Source organism: Chaetura pelagica, unplaced genomic scaffold (genome assembly GCF_000747805.2).
Source record: "Chaetura pelagica isolate M959 unplaced genomic scaffold, ChaPel_1.0 scaffold584, whole genome shotgun sequence".
Taxonomy (NCBI): Eukaryota; Metazoa; Chordata; class Aves; order Apodiformes; family Apodidae; genus Chaetura; species Chaetura pelagica.
Window position 1 is genome coordinate 38,718 of NW_009953080.1, and position 9,578 is coordinate 48,295.

General features: G+C 46.0%; 2 protein-coding genes across 2 annotated transcripts; one reads left to right on the plus strand and one right to left on the minus strand.

Annotated features, from left to right (window-relative positions):
- Nucleotides 1–123: 123 nt before the first annotated feature.
- Nucleotides 124–447, minus strand: LOC104388152 (feather keratin 4-like). The gene has a single exon (XM_009996977.1). It carries the CDS (start codon nucleotides 445–447, stop codon nucleotides 124–126), a length of 324 nt encoding a protein of 107 aa, XP_009995279.1.
- Nucleotides 448–2,821: 2,374 nt separating this feature from the next.
- LOC104388153 (feather keratin 4-like) lies at nucleotides 2,822–3,145 on the plus strand. The gene has a single exon (XM_009996978.1). The coding sequence runs from the start codon at nucleotides 2,822–2,824 to the stop codon at nucleotides 3,143–3,145; it is 324 nt and encodes a 107-aa protein (XP_009995280.1).
- Nucleotides 3,146–9,578: the final 6,433 nt, after the last annotated feature.

Below are 9,578 nucleotides of genomic sequence, written 5' to 3' on the forward strand. Positions count from 1 at the left end.
CTGAGCAGCACCCAGAGGTTCCTGCTGCTTCAAGGGAGCTGTGCTCCTCAGGTCAGCTGTATCTCCCGGTCTTGCCATCCATTGTGCTGCTGTTCCTCCTGCTCTCCACCCCTCCTGCCACGCTCAGCATGGCCCACAGCCCCCGTAGCGCTGGCTCCAGAGCTGGTTGCAGGAGGAGGAAGAAGACAAGTAGTCCCCGTAGACAAGGGAGCCCTGCAGGCCCCTGGGCAGCTGGGGGACTGAGCTGCCCACAAAGCTCTCCTGAGGGCAGGAGCTGAGGATGGGGCCGGGGAAGGTGATGACCACGGGGGGTGGGTGGACCACAGCACAGGAGTCCTGGCAGGAGGTGACACAGGGCTGGTTCCAGGCACAAGTCATGGGCTGGGGACAGGTCACCTCGCAGGGGGGGAAGCAGCGGGAGCTGAGCTGCTGGTTGCAGAAGGACATCCTGTGGGCAGAGAGGTGCACCTGCAAGACATGGGAGGGCTGGAGTCAACCCACTGCCCACCAGGCACCACTGCCCCCAGCTCTGCCTGGCCAGCAGCAGGGAGGGCTCAGGAGGTGCCTCGGGGAGCTGCTCTGCTGAGCTTGGGGGCTGCTTCTCTCTCTTTCTCTCCCCCTTTCCCTCCCTCCCTCTTTCCTTCTGTGCTCTCCAGGCTCTCGGGGGGCTCAGCTCTGTCCCAGCCAGCTGGGAAACTGCTTCCAGGTGCACCAGCCTGTTCACCCTCAGGTGAAGAGTCCAAGCACCTGGACCCAGCCCCATCTTGGCTGAGCCTTTCCAACCTGGTGCAGCAGCTGCAGCTCAGTTTGGACAGAGCTGCCCACCCCTCCAGGGAGAATAAAAAAGGTTTTCATGCAAGGCTACAGGCTGGCAGACCGTGTGTGCCAGAGTTAGTTAAAAATAAAAAAAAACATAGTACCTAAAGAGGAAAAAGATTATGAAGGAGTCAGACTTACTTGGATCAATGAAGAGGAGACGTGAGGAGCTGTGGTCTGAGGACTTCAGAGCCAGAAGCCCTTTTAAACCATCTCCTGGATTGCCTGGGGCGGTTGAGACATCCCTTGTGTTTCACCCTGATTTTGTTACAAAATCAATGCACGTCACTCCCCAGGATGCTCTGATCATTTTATTCATCTTTGGACAATTATCAGTTTCTTCCAACACCCTCTTATTTGTTCCTTAATCCTCGGGAAGCGGTTTCGCTTCCTGCAGCATTTTGCTGATTTTACCAACATGGCAAAAATGTTGGAAAACTACTTTATTTACACCACTGCTCCTCACAATCAGCATTTTTCAAGCACTCCTCAGTATCTCAAGACGTGCAACACACTCTGGGCTGATTTGCTTCTCTAAATCCCTGCTGACTTTGAGCTGAAACACTGTAGGGCTCATCCTTGGAATAAAGATGTTGGATTTACTCCATCTGCCTTGTTCCTCAGCCCAGCTACACACCACAGGTCTGATACAGACACACTGAGGCACAAAAGTGGTCTGTTTTGTAAACTCTTTCAGATCTTCTATATTTTCTTTTGCCTCAGGACAGAAAACCACATCTCCACGTTCCCTCTTGTGTTCCTCTGAAGCCTTTGCACCTGATTTCTGCTGGCCAGCACATCCTTCTGGCTGGGGTGATGTTGTGACAATGTGTCTCATGTGAGGAGAACCCTTCAATAACCATTAAATTAAATGCTTTACTCCTTGTAACAGACCACCCAAATTTGGGGTCCAGTCCCATGTGCTTCCTGTTGTCCCCAGGGACAGACCCTGCTGCAAGAGAAGCCCCCGTGGCTGAAAGCAGAAGGAGCTGGACACAGAGTTCTTGACTTCTGCTGGAGATGGTTGCAATTCTGCACCTCACCCGGGTGTTTGCAGTGTCCTCAGTGATTCAAGGTCCCACCACCCACCTGCAGCAGGACAGAAAAGGGATTAAAAGTCTTGCACATTCCTTGACATTCCCAGAGAAAATTTAAGAATGGCTCCTAAGAAGGTAACAAAATCTTTGGAGTTAAAATATTGTGATGAACATGGATTGTGAAAACAATTTTGGAAACAGAAGCCTCAGTTTCTGTAACATTAAAATAATTAATAGTCATATTGCAAAGACAAGGAAATCAGCTGGGTGATTTCTAAAGAGGAGTCGGAAAGATCCTGACGAAAACGTGGGCTGAATAACACATGCTAACAGTGAGAAAACTATTTGCATGAGTGAGGAGATGAGGAGTGTGTAATCTGTGTGTTTAGGTGCTCATTAAGATCTTGTTCATGAGGTGTCACAGCCCATCAGGAGCCCGAGGAACGGTATAAAAAGGGCTCCCAGCACTGGGAGCTCAAACAGCTGCTCCTGACTTCTCCTCTTCAGTGTCTTGAGTACGTTTGAACTCAATTGATCTTTCTTTGAACATTGTGCTTAAGTAGGTTTAGCTGAATTTTTCAGAAATGCTCTGTTTGTCTTGCTGATGCCTCTTTTTCCCTTGAAATCACCCCCCTTCTGCAGGCTCTGGGAGGTGGAGTGAGTGGGGTTTGCTGCACAGCCTGGTGGTGGGTGATCCACAGCTTGTTTGCCACTTGGGGGTGGTCAGCTTGGGCAGTGCTGGGCATGTGGAGATCCTGGGAAGATAGTGAGGAGCTGCTGGGAGGGAGGGAGAGAAAGGGGGAGAGAAAGAAGCAGCCCCCGAGCTCAGCAGAGCAGCTCCCCGAGGCACCTCCTGAGCCCTCCCTGCTGCTGGCCAGGCAGAGCTGGGGGGGCTGCGTGGTGCCTGGTGGGCAGTGGGTTGACTCCAGCCCTCCCATGTCTTGCAGGTGCACCTCTCTGCCCACAGGATGTCCTTCTGCAACCAGCAGCTCAGCTCCCGCTGCTTCCCCCCCTGCGAGGTGACCTGTCCCCAGCCCATGACTTGTGCCTGGAACCAGCCCTGTGTCACCTCCTGCCAGGACTCCTGTGCTGTGGTCCACCCACCCCCCGTGGTCATCACCTTCCCCGGCCCCATCCTCAGCTCCTGCCCTCAGGAGAGCTTTGTGGGCAGCTCAGTCCCCCAGCTGCCCAGGGGCCTGCAGGGCTCCCTTGTCTACGGGGACTACTTGTCTTCTTCCTCCTCCTGCAACCAGCTCTGGAGCCAGCGCTACGGGGGCTGTGGGCCATGCTGAGCGTGGCAGGAGGGGTGGAGAGCAGGAGGAACAGCAGCACAATGGATGGCAAGACCGGGAGATACAGCTGACCTGAGGAGCACAGCTCCCTTGAAGCAGCAGGAACCTCTGGGTGCTGCTCAGCACCCACGGGAACTGCCCTTCTGCTCTCCCTTCTTAGGCTCTATTTGCTTTTAGTGTCAGTTTTCTTTCCAAAGTCTCTTTTCCATTCTTAGAAATCAAATGACTGACTCTGCAAGATCTGTCTCTCCCTCTGAAAGCACAAAAGCAGCAGCACCACTGGGAACTGCTCCATGTGTGGGGTTTTCTTCATGGTTTGGGACCAAGCACTTTTTCCTTTGGTAACTGGATGTTCAGTAGGAAAGATCCACGATGTCACCTCACACTGAGACCAGGGCAGTCAATGTGAAACTGGAACCCAGAGAGAAGAACAATGTGTGAAGAAGAAAGCACTTGGATGCAGATGATGAAGCTGGCTCTTTTTCAGAACTATCTTGTATTTTTCCTTTGCTTTGCTTCAAATGTGCACCTTTTTCTCCCAATAAACTCTTCTTGTTGCATCCAAATCCCATCTGTTTGTTTGATTTCTGCTGTGTTTTGGGGTAATGCAGCTTCTGCAAAGCACTGGAACAAACCACCCCCTTATCTTGGAGATCTGTAGATGCCTGTTGTGCTCTTACAGACTGTGTTTATACAATGCCTATGGATTTATTCATTAGGAAACTGCTTACAACATGCAGAGCTTGCCTGTGTGTCCCATTTAATCTTTACAAGAAATCAGGTGTGAAATAACTGCCCCACCCTGACATGAATTTTTCCAGATCAGTATGAAGTACTAACTAGCCACTCCAAAAATATTTTAGTAGCCCATCTTAACTTCCTCTGCCTTTCTCTGGGTTTTTGCTGTTGTAATTTCATATACTATAAAGGAGTAAGAAGGGGACTATTAGATTATGCTGTAATTCTGCATAATATGGACAAGTAAAGAGAGAATATTAGTGTACAGCAACAGAGGGAACTTCTCAGGGGCAGAAAGTCAGGTAGTACTGAAAATCCAGTCTGAGATACAGGAAACTTAAATCTATATCCCTTCTCTGAGCTTTTATATCTAACTGTCTGAGAACACAAATCTGCCTCAGCTGGGATCATTAAGGCCCAGGAGCAGATTGCTTTTCCTAGCTTAACTTCTTGTTACTGGCAGAACCCTAAGAAATAAAGAAGCAGAAAATTGGAGCCTAAAGAAGCTCAACAGAGTCACATTTCAAAGAGAAACTGAAAAAAGACTGGAATGAAGGAAAGTAGATATAGTTTACAAGAAGTAAAGAGCAGTGACCCAGCAGTGCTCAGGTGGGAGCAATGAAGAATTCCTGGGAGGTAAATCCAGGGATCAGAGGAGCAGCAGCTCAGCTGTTGCTGCCTCTCCCATCAACACAATTTAGCAGAGCTGAGCTCCCAGCACCCCTGGAGCTCCCCAGCTGGGTTGAAAGTGTTTAAAGAGGAAGGCAAAGGGATAAAACTGGGTGTGTAACGAAGATACAAGCTGCTTCCTTACCTGGACAGCTGGTTGTGACCTGTGCTGGTCTCTGTGCTCCTTGTGACTTTCCAGTTAAGTGTCCCATGGGCTCTTGTTTTGCTCTCTGTGTGTCTGGGAATGAAATGAATAATAAGCCTCCCTTTAATTCCCAGTATTGTGTTCTGTCTCCAGCACTGCAAACTGGTGCAGTATGAGGTGTACAAAGTGGGATAACCTCTTGCTGAGCAGAAGGCTGTGGCAGGTCACTCCACTTCTCTGTGTCTGCCTCAGTTTCCTTTTGTGATCCCATTGCTCTTAGTTTTACAGCCCCTGGCCTGGAGTGGAAAGATTCCCATGGGAAAGGAAAGGGCCAAGCAAACTCTGAGCTGGAATCAAAGCCTTGAAGGCACAAACAGAAGGCTGGGTTGGTGTCTGGAACACCAGCTGCTCTCCCATGTTGCAGAGCAGGGAGCTGGGCCTGGCCATAACTAGGCCCAAAAGGGGAGACACAATAACAACAAAGAGATAAACTAAAGAGTTTGCAGAGAAAAGGGCCTGCTTGGGGGTTTTCCCACTGTTTTCCTTTTCTTCTCCAATGAGAGATTTTGGAGGTGAAGTAATGTAATGCCAGCAGTAAATCCCTCTGTTGTCTAAAAGCCTGGTGTTCTCTCTGATTGGGGACAGTCCTGGACAGTCCCCAGGAGCTGCTGGACCTTCTCCTCTCCAGTGGGGACACCTGCTCAGGGGGTCACTCCTCAGAGGGTGAGAGACAAGGGACATTGGGCTGTGGCTGTGGAAGGTGAGAGAGATCAGCTCCCTGTGTGTCTTTATTAGCTGGCTTTAAATATTAAGAAATTGTTCACTGTTAAGTGTTAGAAATTTAAGACCTTAAGATCTTTGATGTAATTGCAATTATTGTATTATCTTGCCTAGGTATTATTTTAATCATTGTTTTATATCTAGTATAAGACCTACTAATACATAAGTTGCTGGTATTCAAATACTTAACTGTTGTCAACTAACAGCTGTGTATTTTATTAAGAAACCTCCCTGTATTATTACTCTAACCTCCTATTTTGCTATTTCAATATCCCAACACTCACACAATCTGCTTTGTGCCTCTTCAGTTCAATCATTCAGACCCCAGTGCTGTTTGCAATAAATCTTGTTTTGTGCATGTATATCTTATCTCTCATCTTGCCCCACCCGGGACAAACACAATTAGGGTGGTTTTGATCCCTCCTCTCTTGCTCCAAGGCTTAACTAGGGTGGAAGTACCAACATTGCACAGGGAAGTCCTTCAATTGAGTCAAAACAGACTGAAAGCAAAACCAGAACTCAAAAGTATGATGCAGATGTATTTTTTTTTTAATGGATGATAGAGGAGGAAAGTTCACAAAGGCAAAACATACAGAAAATGAGGCATTTGAGGCTTTTACAAATGAGTTTTCTTGTCTCAGGAAGCTTTGTTTTAAACACAGTGTTCTGCTCTTCTTTTGTAGCTGTAAGTTTGATTCAGTCCAGTTTTTATCCATTACCATAACTCCTGACTGACATCAGTGTCAAGTGGGAGAAATCCCAGTGTACAAACTTTTCCATTATTATTCTTGTACAATGTCATTAGGTTCAATGTAAAAGTAATTCAAGCATTTGAAAATCTGGACCATGAGAAGAACAGAAGAACACATTTAGAGCTAAGGAAGGAGAAATACATAAGCAGGTACAAGCACAAGCAGAATTGACATGCTAGCAAGAATCAGCCTTTTTATGTCAGCAGATCAAATACTCATTTTAGTCTTGAGTTTGGATCTTGCACTCGGTGTCCTGGCTGCTCTTGGTGCAGGTGTACTCCTCCTGGCTTTGAAAGGGGTCAAACCTCCTAGACCTATAACCACTGAACCTCTGAGAGCAATAAGGGTATGAGAACTTGCTTCCCTGGGAGCCCCCATAAGCAAAAGATCTCTGGTAGCCATAAGAACTCCCACAGCCCAGTGAGGTTCCAATGGGAGCTGGTGCTGAGGATCCCACCACACTTTCCTGAGGGCAGGAGCTGAGAATTGGCCCAGGGAAAGTGATGACAACAGGGGGTGGGTAGACTACTGCCCTGGAGTCACCACATGAGGTGACACAGGGCTGGTTCCAGGCGCTGGCCAAGGGCTGAGGACAGGTCACCTCACAGGGTGTGGAGCACTGGTAGCTGCACAGCTGCCTGTAGGAGGACATTTCTCTGGGCTGGAGGTGGGGCTGAAACAAAGATAGAAGACTCTTTAAAGCAATTCAGTGGTAGGTCACAGGTCTATGTTCAGGCACTCAAGTGAGGAAACTGCCCACTGGAGAGGCCTCCTCAACAGAGATGATGTGGCTTCATAGTTCCTGGCTTTCTATTCTACCTTTTAGTGATGCTACTTGAGTTACATTTATCTTCTGCCCTTGCCAGAGTCTCAGCTCTTCCTAGCCTCCCTATGCACATCAACCAGCCTACACTTCAGATATATCTATACATAGTGTGTCAGAGCATTCCCCACAGGGCTACCTGGTGAGCAGTGCTTGCTTCAGTTGGGTTCTCTTGGAGCACAATCATTTCTGATTGGATTTGATAACCTTAAAGCTCTTTTCCAACCTAAATGACTCCATGATCTCACCCAGCCCCTTTTTCTCAGCACTTAACCTGTAGGACTGGATTTCTAGGACTACACAGGGCTTCAAAACTGAGCTTCACCTTCTACTAAAACCAAGATAAGGCTGCAGCTCATTTCTGTACCAACTGTAGGAACTAAAAGCCACATCTCCTGGAAGCACTTGGTGAGGACTGTAGCATTCCCCCCAGAAGGTGGGTAAGCTCCCTGCAGGGGCAGTGAAGCTGTTTTACAGAAAGAAAAGCCCTGGTAGTGCCCTGGCAGATATTTCTGCAGGATTCCATTAGAGTTAGCATTAGTGAATTTTAGAAAAAAAGCATAAGAACAAAATACTTACTTGAGTCTCAGAGGAGAAGTCAGGAGCAGCTGTTGAGGGAGATGTGAGCAGTGTGTGCTTTTATAGTGCTGCTCAGGTAGCCTGGAGGAGCTGAGCCATCCTTTGCACATGAGGTCTGATAACTTCAAAACAGAACCAATTACATCCAGCACCTCCCAGCATGTCATCCTTTGCTCACTGGTTGCAGTTATTGGGCAATTCCCAGTTTCCCTTGACACTTTGATACCTCATCCCTCATCAGTGTTTTGATCAGGTTCAGATTCAGCAGATTCCAGCCTCTCTGAGACAATCCCCAGCTTCATCCTTCTGCAGCAATGAGAGCCCAGTCATGATAAAACCATCTGGTTGGCAACTGTGTTATATTTTATATCTTTGTCTTTTAAAATCCACTCAAAGAGGGGGGCAGACTGTAAATATTAACCTTGAAGCTCCAGGGTGCAAATCTGTTTACTTCTCCCTCTTCAACTCCCTGCTGCTCAGTCAGACAAGGCAGCAAATTTGGGCAATTGAGCTCATAGACACTCAGCAAGTAACAAATGAAGCAATAAATTCCATGGGAGTGTTGTGATAATGAGTATTGTGGTATAGTGTCTATATCTTGTGGTGTATATATAATATGAATGTATTATTATATTAAATTATTATTAAAATGTGAAATATTCTTAGTAAATATCTTTCAAATACTAAAATACCATCCTATTAATATATAAATAGAATAGAATATTTATTGTGGTGTATATATTCCACCCAATATTGTGACATCATGGACCATGAAGGTGTTGAGTGCCACTTAGGATAGACAAGAATGTAAAAGTCAAAAAAACCCCCATCATCAAAAAATGAGTTTGATTATCTGTTTACTTCTCCCTCTTCAACTCCCTGCTGCTCAGTCAGACAAGGCAGCAAATTTGGGCAATTGAGCTCATAGACACTCAGCAAGTAACAAATGAAGCAATAAATTCCATGGGAGTGTTGTGATAATGAGTATTGTGGTATAGTGTCTATATCTTGTGGTGTATATATAATATGAATGTATTATTATATTAAATTAAAATGTGAAATATTCTTAGTAAATATCTTTCAAATACTAAAATACCATCCTATTAATATATAAATAGAATAGAATATTTATTGTGGTGTATATATTCCACCCAATATTGTGACATCATGGACCATGAAGGTGTTGAGTGCCACTTAGGATAGACAAGAATGTAAAAGTCAAAAAAACCCCCATCATCAAAAAATGAGTTTGATTCATTCCCACTCAAAACCAATGAAGGGAGTGGATTGATACCAGGAAGAACGTGGTCATTGAAGTTTGGAAAGGGAATGAACCATGAGATGTAACCTTGTGTAACCACATGATGAAGCAGGGAAACCCCACTGTAAGGAGGATAAGTCAGGGAAAAATTTGCATCAGCAAGAGCAGCTGAATATGCAATAAGTATCAGTTGGTGAAGTAGCAGATCCTCATGAGCAAGACTGGTTTGTGTACACAAGGAGTTGAAGAAAGTGGAAAATAATGTCTGATTGTAAAACCTTTTCTGGCCACTCCTTTTGTTATATGATCTGTGCTAAATTGGTCAAGATCAAGTTTATTCCATATCTTCCCGAGTACTGAAATGCAGATAGAAGAGCAGGTTAAATTAACTGTATGTGCTGCTAAAACCATGATTCTTGTAAGAGTTTGACATGAGCCTGTCTCCAAGGAAGTCTTTTCTGTCCCTCCCACTTGAAACTGTGAAAATGTGTTTATAAACTCTTAGGTGGGGACTTCTATGAGATCTTAGAATACCCTGGTGCTCTTATTTTCACATGGGTTATTTTTTATGCATAATATTTATCTAGTTTCATAATACCTAAACCTGAAAACATTTTGCTGTAAGTGATTTTTGTATGTACAGTTTTGGTGTGAGGTTTTGAGGATCCTCAGCAGATTTTTCTAAC

Bases quoted from the DNA above. Each gene is read 5' to 3' on its own strand.
- LOC104388152 (XM_009996977.1), bottom strand. From the start codon at position 447: ATGTCCTTCTGCAACCAGCAGCTCAGCTCCCGCTGCTTCCCCCCCTGC.
- LOC104388153 (XM_009996978.1), top strand. From the start codon at position 2,822: ATGTCCTTCTGCAACCAGCAGCTCAGCTCCCGCTGCTTCCCCCCCTGC.